Source organism: Sminthopsis crassicaudata, chromosome 2 (genome assembly GCF_048593235.1).
Source record: "Sminthopsis crassicaudata isolate SCR6 chromosome 2, ASM4859323v1, whole genome shotgun sequence".
NCBI lineage: Eukaryota > Metazoa > Chordata > Mammalia > Dasyuromorphia > Dasyuridae > Sminthopsis > Sminthopsis crassicaudata.
Genome location: NC_133618.1, coordinates 147480780 through 147503119, shown reverse-complemented (window position 1 = coordinate 147503119; position 22340 = coordinate 147480780). Strand labels below are relative to the sequence as shown.

The 22340-nt window shown below is 36.8% G+C and overlaps 1 protein-coding gene across 1 annotated transcript in view; it reads left to right on the top strand.

Annotated features, from left to right (window-relative positions):
* Positions 1-22340, top strand: part of ELP3 (elongator acetyltransferase complex subunit 3) — a 93042-nt gene that overhangs the window by 58773 nt on the left and 11929 nt on the right. The window contains exons 14-15 of the mRNA XM_074287592.1: positions 6260-6487; positions 7212-7293. Of these exons, the coding sequence (XP_074143693.1) occupies positions 6260-6487; positions 7212-7293 (310 nt within the window). The remainder of the gene's footprint in view (positions 1-6259; positions 6488-7211; positions 7294-22340) is intronic.

Sequence of the window (22340 nt, the reverse complement as noted above, 5' to 3'; positions counted from 1 at the left end):
TATGCAAAGATAATGTTCAACATTCACCCTTGCAAAATCTTGTGTTCCAAATTTTTCTTTCCCTTCTTCATCTCCCCCCTCCCCTAGATTTGCTTGACTTTAAAGAATTGTTCATTAAAACTTTATTTATGGCATATCAGAAATTAACTTACTGTGATTTTGTTGTATAGTTTTACTTGACAGGTTTGGTAATTGTCTATCCCAAAATCTCCATTGTGGTAAACCTCATTTCAACACTTACAGCTTTGTAATACTGTGCCAGTTCTCTTGGTGTTAAAACCTGATCAAAAGATCAACTTGACATTTTGTAGTTCCTGCAAGTATTTCCTAGTCTCTTTAATGGTTCCTATTTCAGTAGTAACTCTATGCGCCTAGCTTAAAATTTTTTCCAAGTGCATGTCTTATATAGAGCATAATCAAGAGAAAATTGATTTTAAAAATAAGTGCCTTTAAAGCAAAGAGCAATTTAGGATCATTGAGAATGCTATACCAAATATATGGATGATCAAAAAAGATCATCTGGAAACTTTCAATAACTGCAGAGAAAACATGGTAAGAGATTTATTTGTATATCTATCTACTATCTATCTATCTATCTATCTATCTATCTTCACCTCATGCCATGCAAATTAGCAAATGTGGCAAAAGTTGGAATCTGTCATATGGTCTGTTGGAAGACAAACACATTAATTCACTGTTGATGGACCTATGCAGTCATTCTGGATCATTTGAAATTATGCAGGAAAAGATTGCTTTTCTGTCTCCTCTGATCTAACATTCTCAGTGCTGAGAATATCCTCCAAGGAAATCTGAGATCCAGTATGTTTCAAAATAATTATGGTAGTACTCTATAAAGTTGGCAAAAATTGTAAACAAAGTGCTCATTGATAAGAAAATAATTCAGAAAAATTCATGTAGTTTATAAACATGGGGGCATGCTATCATATAGTAAGAAATGACGAACATGAGGAATTATGAAAAGCATTGGAAAATGCATATGAACAGACACAGAATGAAATATGCATAACAGAGAACAATATACATGACGATTACAGTAAGAAAAGATTGCTAAAAAGAAATTGAAATCTTACTAATTGAAAACCTTGATGTTCCAGGAAAAAAGATAATGAAATGGACATTCCTTCCCCTTGTGGAGAGAAGGAGCACCAGATTAGACTAAAGCTATTTGTTATGTCCTTCTCAGGTGCCATTCCTTGGGTGTTCATAGGGAGTGGGCCCTTTGTCTCTAGAGAAGTAGTGGGAGGATGTGGCTAAGAGGGCCTGTGATCCCCATCGATGGAGGGAATATTAGTGATGACACATCCATTTGAGATCTCATTTCAGACACTTGTCTAAAGATTGTACAATGCAGTCTGTAAACAGAAGTGACTGAATAATTCACTTCAGTCAGCAAACCTGTTTTGTGCCTAGAGCGTGCAAAACCATGCCAGATTCCAGGAAGACACATAAATCAAAAAGCCTTATACCTTAAGGAATCTTCAGACTCCTGGGAGAATTTAACATGTGGACAGATCAGTAAATATTATAATTTGAAAGGTGAGAGAACACAGAAAACCTTAAGGGATATTTTTTTTTTCCTTGAGGATTTAATGTTTATAATCTTCCTTAGCCTCCTCCATAACGTTTTACAAACAGTTTTACTTTAATCTGGTATAGTCCTCCGCTTCCATGTCTTGCTGACTAATATGGTTTCAGATTGTTTTGGCCTCCTTTTGCTTTTACCTTGGTTAAAGTTCTTTAGGAAAGGTGATTAAGTTTATATATTTGCATTTTTATCATGTACCAATTTTTAGTCAATTAGTTTGTTATTTAAGCTAATCAATTGAAACTTAAAAGTTATGTCTTCTCTTTTTTGTACTTTCAGATTTGATTATGGTTTTTAACTTTTACTCTAGCTAATCAATGACCTGATTACAAACAGCAGAGCAGATTCTCACGTTGGTTCTGGGAACATACTTAAATACTTCTTTAAAATAATTAGTACTATCCTTTTCCTTAAAGTCAGAGGTCAAAGGCAAATTCAAACTGAAAACAATACTTTTTTTTTCTTATTAACTTTAATGTTAAAATAGTACACTTAACATATGCCACATAATAATACCCCAAACCATATCATTTCTCAGTATCTTCATTAATATAGTTTAACAAAACCTCTTCTCAAAGCTTTAATACCTCCACTATATTTGTCACTCATTCAGTAACATATTGCTTCTGTGAAGAAGATGTTTCCTGCAAACAATATTTTGCCTAATGTCACGTTTTTCAAGAAGTCAGCAAACATTTATTAAGCACTGCTATATACCAAGCATATAAAGCAAAGTATAAAACAGTGCATACTCTCAAGAAGCTCACAGTCTAATGGAGAAGATAACATGCCAACAGTTATCTTCAAACAAAATAGATAATAGGAGAATTTGTAGATAATCTCAGAGGGAAGACCCTGAGATACTGAGGAGTGGAAAAGGCTTTTGCAGAAGCCTTTAGTTAAGAGACTTTAGTTAAAACTTAAAGGAAGCCAGGAGGGGAAAATGAAGAAGACAATTCTATTCATGGGGAACCACCATTGAAAGTACCTGGATTTGTAAGATGATGCTTCTTTTATGTGAAATAAGAAAGATACTTTCTGTGTCTGAATGTATAGTATCTGGAGGGAAGATAGGAGTTATGAAATTAGCTAAGTTATGAAGGGTTTTAAAAGCAAACTGGTTTTATATTTGATCCCAAAGGTGATAGGGAACCCCAGGAGTTTATTGATTAGGAAGGTTTGTACTTTAGGAAGGATCTGTACTTTAGGAAAATCAAATTGACATCCAAGAAGAGGGGAAGGCATGAGGCAAACAGACCCACCAGCAAGATATTGCTATAGTCCAGGCATGAGATGGGGAAGGCCTGCACTTAAGCAGCACCAGGATCAGAGGAAAGAAGGGGGCCTATACCTTGCAAAGAGAAGTTGCAAGGTAAAAAAAGAGGACTTGGCAAGTGATTACATATGGGAGTTGAGTGATGAGATGAAGATGCCCTTATCTAGATTGTGAGCTTGGCTGACTAGCAGGATGGTAATATAACTTAACAGTAATTTGAAAGTTAGGAAGAAGGGAGGTTGTGGGATAAAGATTTAGTTCAGATAAAGTTCAGTTTTGGATGTGTTGAGTTTCAGATATCTATAAGATACTCAATTTGAGATACCCAGCAGGCTATTGGTGATGAGAAACGAGATCAGAAAAGAGATTAGGACTGGAGAAATAGATCAGAGAATCATCTGCATGAAGATGATAGTTAGGTCCATGGGAACTGATGAGATGTTAAAGTGAAAAGCACAAAGAACCAAAAAATAAAACCTTAAGCAGGTCATGTTTCCACTTATTTGCTCAGGTTTTTGCTTTCTACAAAGGCTTTACACCCCTAGATGCTTAGATATAATTTTTGAAGGGTTGTTTCAAGGATTTCATGCCATTTTTGTCATTTAGAAAAACTTGAAGAGGGTAGAATTTTCCAACTGTAGTAAAGTAAGTATGACTTTAAATCCTGACAAAATTCTAGAATGTGTTATTCAAGAGAAATGTCAAATGGCCTGGGAGTCAGGAAGTCAGGAATATAGGGATTCAAATTCTACCTTTGACATATTTGATTCTGTAATCCTGGGTGAGTTATTTAATCTTACAGCGTCCCCCAGGCCCCTTTCCAAAACTAGATTTGTAGAATGGCATTGGTTGGAATTTCCCTATATTGATAAAATCATCTTGCCATCCCCCAAAAACACACACACACACAGACAAATACTTCTAGAATGCTTCAGCAAGAGCAGGTCATTTCAGAACTAACTTCATTTCATTGGTTTAAAATGATACGACATAGCACACCTGGATTTCAGCAAAGTATTTGACAGAATCTTCAGTGCCTCTATTTTTTATTTAAACAAAAAAAGATGAGCTGTGAGGATTAAATTAGAATCAGAGATATGTTGTGTTAGACCCACAGAGCAGATTAGACTAGATAGACTCCCACATCCTATGGCTGGATAGATAGATAGATAGATAGATAGATAGATAGATAGATAGATAGATAGATAGATAGATAGATAGATAGTTCTAAAACTTGCAAATTCAGTACTAGCATAAAGAATATGTAGGCTTGATATATTGGAAGCCCCAAATATTAGAAGTCTTTAAGTCTATTAGAGTTACCTAATTTTGATCTCCCTCTGTCCAGTCTTTCTGCTCTCTAGTCCATCCTCTATATACCTACCATATTGATATGATATTCCTCTTTGGTATTTAAAGCACATCATAGACTGATTTCAGCCAATGTTTTCTAAGAGATTACATAATATTCTTTTTCATACACTCTTGAGTTCCCCCCACATCTAGTCTACTTAGTGTCTCCTCTTCCACCTCCCAAAAATATGTATTTGTAAGTATTTGTACTTTACATGTATTTGCACATAATCTGTATTTACTTAATATGCACATATTTGGGTACATCAGTCTCCATGCTGAGCCTTAATCAAAAAACCCCATTTCTAGTTCTGTGCCTTTTCACACTTGGAATGTGCTCAGCACTTTTTCCTCTCCCTCTATTTCTTCCCTTTCTTCCTCTTTCTCTGTCTTTCCTCTTCTTCTTCCCTCTCCTTCCTCTCTTTCTCTCACCTTCTGACTCACAATTTTCCCTCCTTCCATCATCTGTTAGATGACCTCATATAGGCCAGAAACCTTTTTTTCCCTTTTGCTTTGGTCTTTCTCTGTATATCTAGGATTTACCAATCTAGCCTATTTACTTAATAGATGCTTACTGAATGACCAAACAAATATCCTCCCAGTGAAATATAAACTCTGTGATGACAGAAACTGTCTCATTTTTGTATTTGTATCCTCAGAACTTAGTACCTGGCACATTAATAACTACTTTCTGATTGCTTGATAAAGACCATTTCATCCCATTCCTCATTTCAAAAATGAGAGACTCCTAAATTTCTAGAGTGTTGTGGTTCTGTGGAGATGCAATTCACCAATTTCTTAATGTTAGTGGACATTTACCACAATAGCTATATCTATATGAATAAGTATGTATAAACTATGTATTATGAGTCTATCTTTAATGTAATACATATCTATGAAAATATGAGGATAAGCAGCCATTTGGAACATAATTGCAGGAACATTGTCCTCACAAAAAAACCAACCTGCCCTATAAAATACCTCTCTGATGCTTGAAATACATTTAACAGAGAGCACAATTTTATTCTGAAAATTACCTTAAGGCATAAATAACTATTTGGACACATGAAAGGTATTAAAGGAAGAGATTAGTGCTACCATGAATCACCAGAAGGGAGCCAGTGATGCAAAAAACCAACCTAGGTTAGTGAGAATTTTTACTTGTTATACTTATACTAGAGGAAAATATACTTGTATCTAAACATTAGATTTCGATTGAAAGCAGACATGCATCCTTGGAATGAGAGCAGTCAGGTGGTGCTGTAGTACACAGAACCCTGAGCACGGAGTCAGCAAGACTCCTCTTCCTGAGTTCAAAGCTGGTCTCAAACACTTATTGGCAGTGTGCCCTGGGTGAGTGTTGTGTCATCCAGGAAATGAGGTGGAGAAGGACATGGCAAACCATTTCAGTATCTCTGCCAAGAAAAGCCCAAATGGGTCATAGAGAGTTTGTCATGGCTGAAATGTTCCAACAACAACATTAGAGTATTTAAGTACTTGCTTGGTGGCTCTCCCCCAATTGGACAATAGCACTCATTACTCTAATGGCATCTCTGGATCTACTGAACTCACTGGGACTCCTGATCACTTCTACCTTAGAATACAGAACAAATACAGAGAAAGAGGTGGATACATGCTTCTAGCTGTCATGTCCAAATGGGAGGGAGGGTTGCTGCCCTCTTAACCAACTCAGAACCAGCCAAAAAGAGGGTAATAAGAGAAGGAGTTACAAGTCTACCCTGTTCTGTCCTAGCACCTGCAGCCTTAGTGGTCAGTTCTGTATTCAATTCAAAGACTTCATTATGAAATAATAATGTCACAGTACAAACTCCTTGGCTACACATGGCCAGAAACAAGCTCATCCCAAGCTTCAGTATAATCTCCGGGCTGAAGTCTATTTCATGAATAGACATGTTTAAAATAATAATAATGGAGGGGGTTCCTGTGTAAACTAACCTATGTATGTTAATTTTTTAAAATCAATTTTCAAAAATAAATATTTGATTCTTTTTCTCTTCAAACAGGTTGAATTAGTTAGGCGAGATTATGTGGCAAATGGTGGCTGGGAGACTTTCCTATCATATGAAGATCCTGAGCAGGACATTTTGATTGGCCTTTTACGTTTACGGAAGTGTTCAGAGGAATCATTTCGACCTGAGTTGAAAGGAGGTGTTTCCATAGTTCGTGAACTACATGTATATGGGAGTGTAGTTCCTGTGAGCAGTCGGGACCCTGCAAAATTTCAGCATCAGGTATATCTCGAATCTTTTCCCATTTGGTTTCTATGAAGAAAAGTACCCATATTGGAAAACTAAGAGAAGAAGGTAGAAAGGGGGAGAAAGTAATGGAAAAGTAAAAAAGGGGGGGGTGGGGATATAAAGTGACAGAGAAGTCCACATTTATTTAGTTATTCTGAGCTTTTTTTTTCTCTAAATGAAATTTTTTTGTCTCCCTGGGTTTTAGGTAGAATAATAACAAAAAAGAGAAAAATGCTGTAGGAGCTAATTGGTAAAAAACAGCTGTTGGCAGTTGTATGGCATGTGAAAAAGTTGGTAGTTGAAGATTATTGCCTCATTTCTTATAACTGTTAGGAATTGTTAATGTTCTAAAAAATTTATTAATAGCTACCATAAGCTTCCCCTGCCTCGAGTTGAGTGAATCAGGGTTTTTAAGCCTATATCTTCCTATGTGTTCCTATCTCCCTAAAAGAGAAAGATGTTGACAGGAAATTTTTTTCTCGAAATAATTAGCTCCCATCATAAGAGAAGGATCTTTTAATGGTACTTTCACTAAAAATTAATGCCTTTGTTAACAGTCAGGTACAGAACTCTTCTTAATAGTTGAAAGATTATTCTTTTTAAAGAAAGCTTTTTTCACTCTTGTTTCAACAGGCTAAAGCAGTCTGTAAACTAGTCTCTAAATTACTGCCTTCCTATTTGTGAATATTACTTTCTTTTTCTTTTGTCCCTCCTGTAGGGATTTGGCATGCTACTCATGGAAGAGGCAGAAAGGATAGCTAAACAAGAGCATGGAGCTCAGAAAATTGCTGTCATTTCAGGTAATATTTCGGTAAAAAATATGATGGACAAATGCTAAGTTTTATGGTTAATGTCATAATTGGGGGGCGTGGAGAATCTCATCTATCTTACCTCACTTTGTTATTTGTATGTGAAATTGAGGAAAACAGAATATGTGAAGAACATATGATTGAAGCCAAGGGATGAATTCTTATGAAGAGTTGAATTAGATAGGGCTTTAAGAACCCTTCTCTTGTGGAAAAAGGTAGGAATAAAGCCCATGCTTAGAACAGTGGGTTCTGTTTCTGCCTCCACCACTACCACACAAGTTATCCTGAACCAAACATCTCTCTTTTGTGTCTTTTGGGTGCACTTACTGAGAAAAAAATCATTTGATCTTAGGTATATAAGTAAAATTTATTGTTTTATAGAAAATTATCATTGTTAGTGTTCAAAAACCATAAAAAAAAGTCAATACTGTGAGCAGAAATTTAATGTAAGAACCCCTAGTTTAATATATCCAATTTCTCACTGGTTTTGTGGCTTCACAGCAGAGCTTACCTTAAGGCAATTACTACAGCCCCCTGTCCCTTTTCTACAATTGTTTAGAGGAATGAATGTGAAAAAAAGGAAATGTGCCCAAGTAGAACATAAAATAAAAATTCATAATAAAATGTACACCCTCCCAGAATACTTCTCCTTTTATCCCTAAGATAATTGTCATCACTATCAGAAAGCTAACAGAGCTAGAAACAGGAGTGAAACCCAGGTCACCTTTTTTTTTCTTCCAGTCATCTTTGCCTAAGATTATGCTATCTTTTCAAATGCCAAACTCCATCTTCCAGAAGTTCAGAAAAGTGAACTATGGGGCAAGAGGGAGGTCTTGTAGGGAGCTTTCAAAAAGTAAAGTCTACAATAGCTGTGCCTGGGTTTTTACTAATTTTAATAATGAAAATGTAATGTCTAGGACTCAGTTAATGAACCAGTCTTCTTTGGGCAATAGGATTTTTTTTTTTAAATTAATAGGACAAACACATAAAGCATTTCAGGATATAATAATTCTCCAGAAATGTAAAGATAGCTTTCTTTGATTCTACTAAAAAAAAAAAGGGGAGCTAATTGAGGCTGCTTGCTTAGTACATTAAAATGAGTAAAATTGTTTCTTAAATATTGTCATCTTGTATTTGGATATACTCTAGATATGTGAAAGCATCACAATGAAACACAATTAACTCAGGAAATAAATCTGAAACATAAGATGTACAAGATTGACATCTGGAATTTTGGTAGATTGTCTCATTCACTTGCCGCCCATACTGTATTAATTCTTCTCCCTATATTCTGCCAAGCATGCAGCTGATAAACTTAATATTCTTGGTTCTGTCCTATCAAAGTAAATGTGAGAACTTTGTTTGACTTTGTGATCTTCTTGGCATGCACGTCTTATCATAAAATCAGATCTGGTGAATTTGGTAACTTGATTGCTAGCAGCATCAAAATTATATTGGATACCCCTCTGCTTTATGTTAATACATTTATTTTTAGAATTACCATTGAAATAGTCTAAAGGATTTATTTCCAAAGATTGAAACACAAAAATAAAACAAGTAGGAATTGACTTGTCTGAAATCATACTCAGTTACTTGTAGGAACTTTAGTTTCTAATTTAATGAACTCATTGGAGGAATACCAGGAAATTTTTGAATTTTCACCAAATTCTGATCCAGTGGCTCAATTTCATAGCATTTGCTTACATGGTTATATTTTAATGCCACAAGCAAGAGACTTGTCCATAAGTGGTATTGCTTTGTCCAAAGATGGAACTCTGGGCAACTCCCTTAATTACTTGGATCCTGGGTTCTTTTTTATGAAATGAGGAAAGTTGAATTAATTCTCTAAGGTTCTAACTCTCAAATTCTGTAATTTTTTCCATATCCCAAAAGTTAATACCTTAGAATTCCCAAGTTTTCAGATTATTCACACTGGTTGTATTTTTGGTCAACTGCCTCCTAATATCAGTGGGTAACATCAGCTCAAGGCATTGTGATAAGTCATATAGGGATAGACATAATTAAAAAAAAAATTGTCTCTGCCTTCATGGAAATCACTTAGCATTATATTCCTCCCCTGATTGAAAAAAAAAAAAAATTCCTCCTTTTTCAGTTCTCAGATAATTTCTCAGTTTAGGAATATGTGCTACACTAACAAAACAGCAGATTCTTTTCTAAAGTTGGATTACCATTAAGTCACTAACCTCTATGAAGCTTCCAATGAAGATGCTTAAGAGATCAGCTTTCTTTTATCCTTCTGACTATCCATAAACATTTTTCTTGAGTATATTCCAAAAAGCAGCTTAACAAATTAATCTTATTTATTTAGAAATGTTCCTTTTTTCTACTCAGATTTCCAGTATTCCTCTGTAATGTTTAACCAACTCATCTTTTCCCTCTACAGATTTAGACAGAGTATCATATAGAGAATTTTTCAGACTCTAGTAGCATATTAAATACATTAAAAGATGAAGATTGTTGGTAGAAACAGCTGTATCTGTACCATTTCTCAAAAGAATAAGTATTGACAGCTTCTTTTCGAGGAATATTTGATGACACCCTGAAGAATGTTTCCTATATTAGTCTCAGCAACATGTCTAGATGTAAGAACCAGACATGTCACTGTTCTATTCCTTGAGCTAATTGCTATTCAGTGAGATGAACAGTCTCCTAACCTCAACCACCATCATCCTGGTCCTAATCGGTATTCTGTTTGTGTTCTTTCGAGTAGAAAATTAATATGGACATTGTCCAAAAATTTCACAAGGCTAATAGACCACAGGAGGATGATTGGGAATGAGGCAGATGTCTGGATGAGAAATGACAGAAACCAGTAAGGTTTAGAGAAATTAAGATAAAGGATGACTGCATCTTTCAGAACTATTTCAAAAGTCAAAAAAAGATAAGAAAATGAATAATTAAACCTTAAATCTGGAATAGGCAGTGGGATAACTATGGAGACAAAGACACTTATGACATTGCTGCAGTTATGTGCCTGTGGACTCATTTGCAGTCACCATTAGTCCATAGAACTGTTTGATTATTGCATGTTCTAAATATTCAAATACAGAAATTAGTAATCTTTAAGAGCTGAAGGTTGTATGTGAAAGAGCCTTAAGTGGCTCCAAACTGTCATTGATTTATAGCAGGAAATAGAAGTCATTTCCATTAATCTGAATTGGGAAGTGGCAGGTGTTGATTAATTAATTTGACTTCCATGCCACTTTTGGAAAAACTGAGGTTACTCATAATCTTAGTTCTCTTTAAATTATAAACTCATAGCAAACAGTCTTATTTCACCTTTGTGTCCACAGAATTAGGCATAGTGCCTTGCATATAGTATGAGTTTAATAAATATTTGTTGAATTGAGTAAGAAAAATTCTCTTAAAGATAGTCACAATGTAAGAGGAGCCATCTGAGTTCTAAACTGCATCTCATATACTTCTGCACCCCAGAACTTCTTCCCTGCTGTTTATCTGGAACTGAGGTAATTGTGTTAGGAAGGAAGATGGATACCTTCTCTTTCCCTGCCACTATCCTACACTTTCCAACAAAACAAACAAACCACATTAAATATTAATCTAAATGAATACACACTTTCCTTTTTAGCTCCAAACCAGCCTCTAAGCAAGGGACATTAAGTACTTCCTGTGACCCAGGGAAGGAAGGCAGCTGAGGCAAAAACAAAGGATCTCACAGACTTTAGAGTCTTTTGACTTGAATTTGAATTGTAATTTGAATCTGTGAGCCTGGATAGTCACTTTTTCATCCTAATCCTAAATCTAAAAAACAGAGATGATAATAATAATACCGGTATTGCCTGCCTTATCAGGTAGTTGTAAGGATAAAATGAGTTAATGTGTGATGCATTTTGCAGATTATCAAATGCTCTGTAAGAGATTGTTGATATTATAGATGTAAACTTCATTTTTCTTTGTCCATCTTCATCTTTTGGTGGCCAGATAATCCCTTTCTTTCCTTTCCTGGATGGATCATTCTTTGGGGAAGCGGGAAAGGACATTGTACTATATCTTCCTTATTATTCATAGCATTCCAGGTCACTGAAAACCCAGGCTTGTAAAACTCCAATTTTTAAAAGATAATTTTTCTGTTCTAAAAATCCCCACCCTCAAAATTCTTTTCTTCTTGTCAGACTGAGATCCAAGGTCTGAGAAATTATATACTATTAGTTTTTTCCATTTCCCCCTCTATAGGACCCCCCCATTTTCAACTCCTTCCCCAACATACCCTCAGCAGTCTCCCATTCATTATGCTGACACACTAAGAGGAAGAGTAATACATGGTCCTTCATGACAGTGCCACCAGGTAGTTGAGACTGGCCTGTCTTCATCTTCCCCTGTGGAGAGAGGCATTCACTCCTCCCTCCACCTTACATACAAACACACTCAAGCATATGCACTCTCTTTTCAGTGACTCATTCTCTTAGTCTTTACTAAAGCAAGCAAGATGGTTTTGCTAAATATCAGTGCTATTCATTCCCTTCCTCAAAAATCTAAAGGCACCAAAATCCAGATACCTCTTGTAGTAAGCAAACAAAGCTGTTTTTATAAGGGAGGCAAGGAAGCTGGGCTGTAGAAATGAAGATTTAAGTCAAAAATATTTTCATGTTGCACCTTATGATAGCATGTAATTTGATTTTAAAAGCAAAATCCACATTAAAACTCAGTTATTTTGTGCTTGTTATCACACAAAATACCTTTTAGTTCATAGATTAATTAAAGGACTAGTATTTGATTTTTTCTTCTTCTGCAGTAAGGGCAATGAACTCAAACTGAATCATGTAGCCAAAGAAGAGTCCATTCCTTGCCTTTGTATGATTATTCTGTCGGGGAATAGTTACATTTATTAACCTTCTAAGACTTTGCTATGACTTTGGATCTCTCCTGCCTATGTACTTAGGAAAAAGTCTTTCTGCTAAACTTTCTATTAAATTGAACAAACTTTTATTGAACACTTACCATGTGCTATATCCTGAGGAAAGATGGCAAAAAACTTGCTTTGCTCTCAGGAAGCTTACATTCTACTGGTACATATAATATGTCAATAGAAAGTAATTTGAAGGAGAAAACATTAGCAAACAGGGGTCAGAGAAGACTCTCCTCTAAAAGATAGTATTGGAACTGAATCTCAAAAGAAGCAAAGATGTGGATGAGGCAGAAAGTTCTATACCTGCAGTACCACTTGTGAAAAGATATGTGCTTCTAAGTAGCATATCTATCCATAGCTCCTTGAGTTCATTCTCATCTTGACTTGAATGGAAACAATTAGAGGCTTTCTTGTTTTTGAAATTATTCAGCTATTCTATTTATTCACACTTTCCACTCTCCCTCATAGAAAGACTGGTGGGGGAGGGAGGGAAATAACAAAGACATCTAATTCCTGCTCTCCTGCCAACTTTCATTCATCTTTTGTGATTCTTACTCCCTCATTATTAAACATCTAGTGACTCACCAATAATTATACTGTAACCAAGGGGGCAAAATACTTGAAATATAGAACCAACAGTTTCCCCCTCCTGCATCAACTTTAACACTTAAAGGAAGAAAAGTCTTTAAGCAAGGCTGAAAATTTTTGTGAAAGACTGAGTAAGTAAGCTAATCTACAAATGACTTAAAAATGATTGGGTCCTTTTAAATTTCATAGCCAGGATTTAAGCATCTTTGGTCTAAAAGGAAGAGAAATTAAAAAGAAACTATAGCTTCCAGTTCTCCGTTAGATTTGAGGTACATTTGGGAGGTTAGAAGCCTTTCACAGGAGATTATGGAAATAGGAATGGATCAGTGGTGGTGATTACTGACAAGTTCTTACCTCCCATCATCCCATGGAATGGCAAAGAACCATTCTTTAATTTAGCACTTTGCCTGCCATGGCGAGCATTCTTGGAGAAGTCTCTTTTAGCAATTGCTCCAATCCCTCATTTCAAAGCACTTTTGTAAAGTAGTAGGCTTTAGGCTTTAATAATTTACATTACTTTATTTGACCCTCACAATAGTTCTGTGAGTTAAGTAACAACAGCTTCATTCTTATATGTCCTCTTTCAGATTCTCTCTATATTTCTTATTGAATCTCCTTCAAGATGCATTCTCCAAAACAGCAAAATAAAACAATCATTTTGACCAGCAACATATACAACTTTATACTTCAGTATTTTTACATTTGTTAAAAGAAAGAGCTACAGGATGCTTTACCATTATTGTCCAATTTTATAATCTGAGCCTTGTTGCCATTCAGGGTTGTCTCCAATGAAGTGGTCATAGTCATTGTGTTCTTTTGGTTCTGCTTTGTTTACCTACTTCACTCAGTAGAAATCTTTCTCAATTTCTTTGAATCGTCTGTATTTGTCATCCTTGCCGCATGGTAATATAGCATAGCAAGAATAGACACTGGGATTTAAACTTGGGTCTCCTCTAAAGAATGCTGGACTGAGAGTTGGAGGACCCAGTTTCTGATCTCAGCTCTGCTACCCAGGACCTGCACATCCTCTGGCAAATCATTGCCTGTCTCAGCTTCCTTCTTTGCACAGAAAAGAGCTCAGACTATTTGATCCCCAGGGACCCTTCTTGCCCTGAGTCTCTGATCCCATGATCCTAAGGGTCATTGCCCCTATTTTCTAGGTGAAGAAATAGACTGAGAGAGACTAGTGATGTGCCTGCCATCACAGAAGGAGTAAATGCTAGAGCCCTTCTTCTGATTCCAAATCCCATGTTCTGTGAGTATATTCTGCCTTTGATCCAGGCAAACTTTCCTTGCCTTTGTTTTTCATGATGTGTAGAACACTTAAAATATAAAGGGAAATATGGACCCTGAAATTATTTGGGGCCTTCCATGAATTCTGAAAAAGTCACAATATCCAACAACAATAATAATAATAACAGTACCACAATAATAATTAGCATGATATTTTTTAGTTTGAAAACTTCTTTCCTATCAGTAATCTCATGGGATCTCCAGAACAGCTTTATAGAGTAGACAGGGCAGGCGTTATTGTTCAGAGAGAAAACCAAGGCCACACAACTAATACCCAGGACCAGAACCAGAACCGAAGTTTTCTAAGACTCTGCATTTTAAGATGATGACTCTTGATCCAGGCAAATGTCAGCTCTAAGTTACAAGGGAACACTGTTAGAAAAGCACTTCTCCCTACCCCCACCTTCCACAGAGTTCTTGCACTAAGGATTAGATTTGCTAATTAGGCATCTTGAACACTGGAATATTTAGTAATTTAATTACTACATCATTCACTTGCTCACTGATTTGGAGGCATCACAATGACAAGTAACAGAAGGGGGATAGAGCTGTGCCTCTCCTTAAGGGGAGGAGGCAGCAATCACGGCGAGAGCCGTGAGACACCCTGCAGACGTCAGTCCTGAAGCCTGACTTACGTCAGCTCTGAAGGGTAATTGCTTTTCCTTGGCTTGCTAACGAAAGGAAAGTTACTGGTAAATAGAGTTCCTTGGAACCCTACCAAGCGGGGAGGACAGATGAAAGCTGGAGTAGAGCATTTACCCAGCCCAGGTAGCATGTGGTTATCTTTCAGACAGACAGAGACATAGTGCTAAGACTAACCCAGTCTGCAATGCTGCAGCAACAGAATGTACTTTCTTTTTTTCCAAGGGAAAGAGGGACAAGGAAGTAAAGAGAGGAGTTTTTTTAAAAGTAAGGATGGGACTGAGAGAAGCTGAAGGTTGAGCTTTCTTCCATGAATTTCTTAAATCCTCCCCCAAAAGATCTAGAGCTTGGCCTTTTGAATATCAATGTGGTTAGTCAAAGTGAATAGAGAAACTCAGAATGATCTGCCCTTCTTCCAGAACCTTACTGAGTAATAACCGTTTGGTATAATGGAAAGAATACTAGATTTAAATCATGGCTCTATGGACAAATTGCTTAACCTTTCTGTTCCTTGTTTTGCTCATCTGCAAAATAAAGATGTTAGACTGGGTGATTTTTAAACAAATCTAGATCTTGTAATAGTATTGGGATTCATTTCTCAATATGTGAATGATGAGTGAAAAGAGGGCAGAAGAAAGGGGTATACCTGTTAGTCTATCTCCTATGTAAAGCGTTATGTAGAAGACATAGGATAAATCACTGCAATCCTCTTAGGTCTAGAAGTCAAAACTCTGGGTTGAAATCATTAGATTAAATTATAAGATTCAAATGCTATTACCCAAATCCAAAAAGTATTAAATGCTCACTATGTACTAGAGGCTGGTTATATAAAGACAAAATAAAATACAGCCATTGTTTATAATCAAGGAGTTTATAAACTACCTAATGATTAAATATTTTTAAAATAAAAATTTGATAAATAAATGACATAACTTTGGTTAACTGAAAGGCAATCTGTTTCCAGTGAAACTTTCTAGATTTATTATCTTTGGTTGGCTATTGGGCCTCAACCTACCTGTTACCTTAATTCTGAAATTCTTTTAGTAATACAAAGTCTGTTGATCTTCATAGGTAGAAAGCAAGAAATTCTAGAAGTATTGTGAGAAATATCTGTTTAAAATTTATTTGGTTACACATTTTTTCCTAAATCAACTGGTCAACACTCAATAAACATTTATTAAAGCACTTACTACATCCTAGACTCTTGTGTCGAGGGCAGGGCATAAAAGGAAAGGTAAAATACAATACCTGTTTTTGAAAACTTGAGGACTTCATAGTCTAATGAGGGAAATAACGTACAAACAAGTGTATCTAGACAAGCCATAAGATAAATAGGAGGTAATGACAAAGTAAAGTCATTAGCATTAAAGAAGGATCATCAAGCCATCTTATAGAAGGTAGGGTTTTAGTCAAGAAAAGCCAGGAGACAGATGAAAGAGCAAATTTTAAGCAGGGGAACACACAGTGAAAATGCTCAGAGTCAAGTGTCTTTGCATGAAGAACAGCAAGGAAGCCCATGTCACAGTATCTCAGGATAAAATATGGTGGAGAGTACAGTCTAAGAATGCTGGAAAGGTAGGAAAAAATCAGATTATGAAGAGCTTTAAAGTCAAATAGAAAATATTTTATTTGAACCTGAAAGCAATAGGGAGTCATCGGAATTTTTTGAAAAGGATGGAGCTGTGGTCACCTGTATTTTGTGAAGATGATTTTAACTGCTGAGTGGACAAAGAACTGGAGTAGAGTCCCCTGAGACAAGAAGACCAACAAGTAGACTGTGGTTCATACTTGAAGACTTACAGCAAGGTAGTAGCAAAATCAATGGAGAAAGGAGAGTACTAGGAAAGTAGAATTTAAAACCTTACCAAACAGTAGTCAGTAGTGTGGGATGAGGGAAAGAATGCCTGATTGATGCTCAGAGAACCCAAATGTAAATCGAGGTTCTCATTTTACCTCATATCTAATCCTGAGCAAATCACTTAATCTTTCTGCTCTTCAGAAACAGAGATTTGGGGAAGGTGGAATCAACTGGACTTGACACCTGATTGCATATGGGGATAAGAGAGACTAAGGACTTAAAAGATGACACCTTGATTATGATACCCCCAAAAGTAAAAGGAAAATTAGGAAGAAGAGAGAGGGAAGGATGGCAGATAATTAATTCAGTTTTGGACAGGTTGAGTGTAAATTGGAACATCCAATTCAAGATATCCAAGAGGTAATTTGAGATGAGAGCAAATTTAGGGCTTGATAAATAGATCTGATAATCAATATCATAGAGAATTCATTGAAGTTCATAAGAGCAAATGAAATAGTATAAAGAGAAAAAGGTACAGAACAGTCTCAAAAGATACTTACCTTTAGCAAGTTATTGTTCTTCCTTCATTTTCAAAGAAGACCCAGGACATCATGGCTAATGTTTTGACTTGCATATGAATTGGAGTTAGTGAGGCAGAGTTATGCAATGTCATCAACCTCTCTCTTCCCAAGTCATCAGAGCCCAGTGACAGGACAAAAGTCAAGTCCTGGGGTACAGTGGATGGGCTGGTGTCTTCAGGCCTGACTCCTCCACAGTGCTTGCTCTAGCCACCTTTGGTATTCTCATCTGCCTCCATATGTTCAGGGTACAGTATGTCCTTCTGACTCAGCAACAAGTTGGAGGCCAGCCTGGGCCAGCCTGCCTGCCAAGATGGTTTACTGGAGTCTGATTGCTGTGCCCTCGGCAGCTTCCTGGGTGAAAGCTGGATGAAGGTGGATGAGCAGCCCTCCTACTAGAGGGGGTAGTCTTCCCCAAACACCCCATGCCCTCCATTCACAAATGTGATCTGGACAAAGGGAGACTGAAGAGAGGAGGAGAAACCAGGTAGAGTCATGTCACAGAAACCCAAAGAGAAGAGACTGTCAAAGAGAAAAGGGTGATTGCGACAGAGGCAGCAGAGATGGCAAGAGGGACTTAAGGCAATTAGATTTGGTAATCAAGAAATGGCTGGTAACTTTGGGGAGAGGGAAAGTAATAGAGGCATGCGCTGTCAGCCACCTTCTCACGGTTAGCCACAAATGGGAGGAGAAATATGATACAGTAGAGCAAGTGAGCAATCTTTTGCAGATGAGGGAGACATGGGCATGTTTGCAGGCAGAAGAGAAATAACTGATAGTTGGAAACTGAAAACTAGTGATAGAAGAGGGATGTTAAGGGGAGGCAATCTGGAAGGCAGGATAGAATTGGATCATTTGTGAATGCAGATGGATTTGCTTTGGCTGTGAAGTAGGAACGGTAAAAGAGTAAATGGTAGTAGAAGGCATTAGAGGGACTTGAGATAAGGAGGGGAGAAGAGGGAGTTCTCAGCCAATCACCTCAATTTTTTTTTAGTGAATTGAGGCAAATTTGTCAGCTGAGAGATTGGATGAAGGGATAACATGGGAGCTTTTGAGGCAAGATAAAAAAGTTTGGAAAAGTAGCTGTGGGGTGAGTAAGATGGAAACTGATGCTAGAAACAATCGTGAAGAAGGCCAGATAATCACTAGGAGCCTAATCAGTGAAAACAAGGAGACAGAAGGAGTAAAAAGGGAAAAAAAGATTTTGAATGAAAGTAGGTTTGTTACCTGTGGGAGCAGGCATACCAGAGGACATAGTGGAACAGGTGTGTGTGGCTTTAGAGTGGAGCATTATGGGGAATGGGATGAAAGGAGCAGGCAGTGGGGGACAGAGAATGGCATGGGAGTAATGGTAACTGAAAGTTCAGATAAATGAGTCCAGGTGGGTTATCTCACCCTTAGAGGTTTGGCATCAGGGTAGAGGGATTCATAGTTGTCAGGCAGGTATGTGAAGCTAAAACTTGGGAGAACAGGCCCCATTGGCAGAAGTGAAGCAGCTGGAAAGGTTGCTGGAAGAGCCTACAGTGGAAGCCTTAGAAACCATCTGTTGTCTGCCCTTCCTTCTTGAAGAGGCCAATGACATCAGGGAGGGGATGCTGTGACTGTCGAGTGAAGTGAGTGAGGGAGGCTGAGCATGGTCACCTGCCTCACTTTCCACTTTAGAGCCATTTGGGTCCATTTTAACCAATGAAAGGAGAGACTAGGAAAGCCAAGTGGCTTGTTTAGTGATTAGCAATCACTTAATTTCTGTTTTCTTCTATTTCCCCATGGATCTAATACATGAATACTAGCTATTGTTAGAACTCAAACATTCTGATTATGAAGCTGAAAACTAGTCAGATACCTATAAGAGGCAGAAATCATAAACATCAAGTTGCCATTGTGTGCACACACACACACAAAATAAAAACTTTAAAAATGATTAGGAAAAAAGTTCAGATCTCTTAAAATTTAAATTACTCTCAATTCTTTTCCTCACATTTATCTCTAGTTCCTTTATTTCATGTCTCTAACCTTGGGCACACCTGCTTTTAAGTCCTAATTTTAGTGCAAAGTAAAGTTTGCAGAAGACTAATTTTGCTCCTTATCAAGCCACAGCTATTTATACCATGACTGTATAACTCCAAAATGGAATGACCAAAGATAAAACTTAACAGCAACCAAGTAAGTAAGCCAAGAGCCAAATAGGCCACCAAAGATAATATTTTCTGAAACCTGCAAGTGGATCCCCCATATCTGGTACACAAAAGAATAACATGTCAATCTTGTGCTACTAGACTATTCTATAGGATTTCTTTCCCCTTCTTTCTCCATTTTTGACAAGCAAGTTCATGGGGAGGGATGGAGAAGGGAAGGAATTTTTTTCAAGGTTTCCTTCAGTTCATCAAATTCTCCCCAGGAAATAGTCACTTTCATTAAACTATAGATCCTCCTATCTTGTCTGTTGAGAAGCAGCTAGGTCCAAGAAGCAAAAAGAGTCGACAATTTGCCAGTTAACAGCTTTGACACCCAATAGCCACAAGCAGAAAAACACTAGTGAAGTGTTATCTACTTTCAGCTGGCTGATTGATTGTAATAATCAGTATCCTATCATGATGCTTCCTCAGAATTTATCCTCCACCTCAGTCTACTCAGTTTTATAGAAGTTCTCTGAGAGTAAAGAAAGTGCCTTTACTTTTGAATTAAAAAAAAAAAAAATATTTGTAGGACCTCCCTTAGAAACATTTTTGTAATAGTTATGTTTAATGTTTGTAGAAAATACCCAGCTTTCAGTATTGAACCCAAGATGGGTTATATTATTCTAACTTGAAATGTACTTATTAATTATGTTGCTAGACTCCTCTTTTACTAGGCTAGACTTCTGTTACCTTAGTCTCTTCACTGCCCTTCTTGACCTTTGTGTAGCATTTAATACGGTTGGCCATCCTGCTTCCTGGCCACTCTCTCCCCACTTGGCTTAAGTGCTGCTGCTCTCCCCTGCTTCTCCTACAACACTGTACTACTGCTACACCTCTGTCCTTTCTACTGCTAAATTATCTCCTGGTTCCTAAGGGTGAATGACTGTTGGAGATTAGTTTACAATAACTCGAGTTATCACTTCTATACGAAATGATTCCCAAATTCAAATCTGGCCCTTATCTTTTTCCTGAACTCCAGTTCCACATCATTAACTGCCATTATTTCAGATGCATGTGTCCAAAACTGAGCTCATCACTTTTCTCCTCCAGCTACCCTTCTTCTTAACATCCTCCTTATTTTGCCACCAGTACCAATTTTCCAGACTTGAAATCTCAAGAATTGTTTTTGATTCTTCCTTCCTTTTTCCCTTTTCATTCCGTTAGTTGTCACCTTTATCCAATTGGTTGTCAATTTTCTCCTTCTCTACAAGTGTCTCATTCTTGTTTACATTAAACTTACATTTGCTTATGTTTGCTTATTTGCCCATTTTTCCTAATCACGTCCTAATGGGGTCAAACATAATAAGTGTTTTCTAGATGTCAGCTGTATAACTGTCCTGCTTTCCATTCATACTCTGGTTTCCTTTTTTTGCAGGCTAACCTTCTCCCATCCTCTTTTCTTCCCTCCTGTTGCCATTATCCTAAAAATTCCCATACTACTAAATGGATCTCCATTGCTTGTAATCATTCCTTCTGTACAATCTACACAGCTACAAAAATAATCTTCCTAATGTACAGATTTTTGTTGTTCAACTCTTTGTGACCCTATTTGGAATTTTCTTGGCAAAGCTACAGAATGGATTGCCATTCCCTCCTCCGGATCATTTTACAGATGAGGAAACTAAGGTAAACAGGTTTAAATGACCAAGATCACATTGTTCGTTAGGATCTGAGGCTGAATTTGAATTCAGTTCTTCCTCTGCACCACCTAGCCATCTCGTTCAAAGGCTCCCTTCTGCTTATAGAATAAACTACAAACTTTTTATTCAAGTAATTAAAGCCCTCCACAATATGGCTTCAACCTAATTTTACCAGCTTTATTTCATATCAACCACATGTTCTCAGTTTCAGCTAAATCTGACCACTAGTCATCTCCCATTTTCATTCCAGTTTCTTGCCTCTGCATTTGTATAAGTTATCTATCCCCCATGCCTGTAATGTACTTTCTCCTTATTCCTACCTATCAAAATTCTGTTTTCCCCCCTCTAAAACCCTCCCTAATTTCTCCTCTTTCCCAGACTTCCCAAACCAAACCGATGAAAACATTACCTCCCTCCTCATATTTTTCTGAACCTTCACTGAGCTTTGTCCTTTTGTCTTATCCCCAGTAGACTTTAAGTTCCTTTAATAGAGGGATTGATTGATTTCACAGTACCTGTCTTACAGTGAACACATTGTAAGTGTTTAATGAGTTTAAATCATACGGCTTCATTTAGCAACAACAACAAAATCCTAAAGCTGTTTGGTAGATTGTTATTTCTCTACAATGTTGAGTTGGTCATTTCTTTTAGATACTTTCTTTAAAAGTAGAGCTTACCTTTTGAATAGAACACTTGAGACACACACCAACATTACCTTTCAAGTCTTCTTCCTGTGAATCAGGGATACAAAACTTTTTTTAAAAAAAATTTTAAATAATATTTTGTTTCTTCCTCATTAGATGTAAAAATAATTTTCAGCATTTTTTTATAATTTTTACTTCCTAATTCTTTCCCTCACTTCCTCTCCTCCCTGAGAAAGTAAGTATCAGGTTGTACATGTGCAGCCACATAAAACATATTTGTCATCTTTGTGGAAGAAAACTCAAATTAAAAAAAAGTGAAAGATAGTGTGTTTCAATCTGCATTTAGATTCCATCAATTCTTTCTCTGGATGTGGACAGCATTTTTTATCATGAGTCATTATATTTGAGTGTATTGCTAAGAATAGCTAAGCCATTCACAATTGTTGTACAATGTCACTGTTAGTGTGTAGTGTTCTGGTTCTGCATACTTCACTCTGCATCAGTTCATGTAAGTCTGGAATCATCTTGCTTATCATTTGTTATAGCACAGTAGTATTCCTTAACAATCATACCACAAATTGTTCAGTCATTCCTCAATTAATGGATATACCCTTGATTTCCAATTCTTTGCCACCACAAAAACAAGAGCTATAAATATTTTTGTACAAATAGATTCTTTTGTCTTTTAAAAAAAAATTTCTTTGAGATATAAAACTAGTAGTGGTATTGCTAGAACAAAAGTATGCATGGTTTTAGAGCCCTTTAGACAAAGTTCCAAATTGTTCTCCAG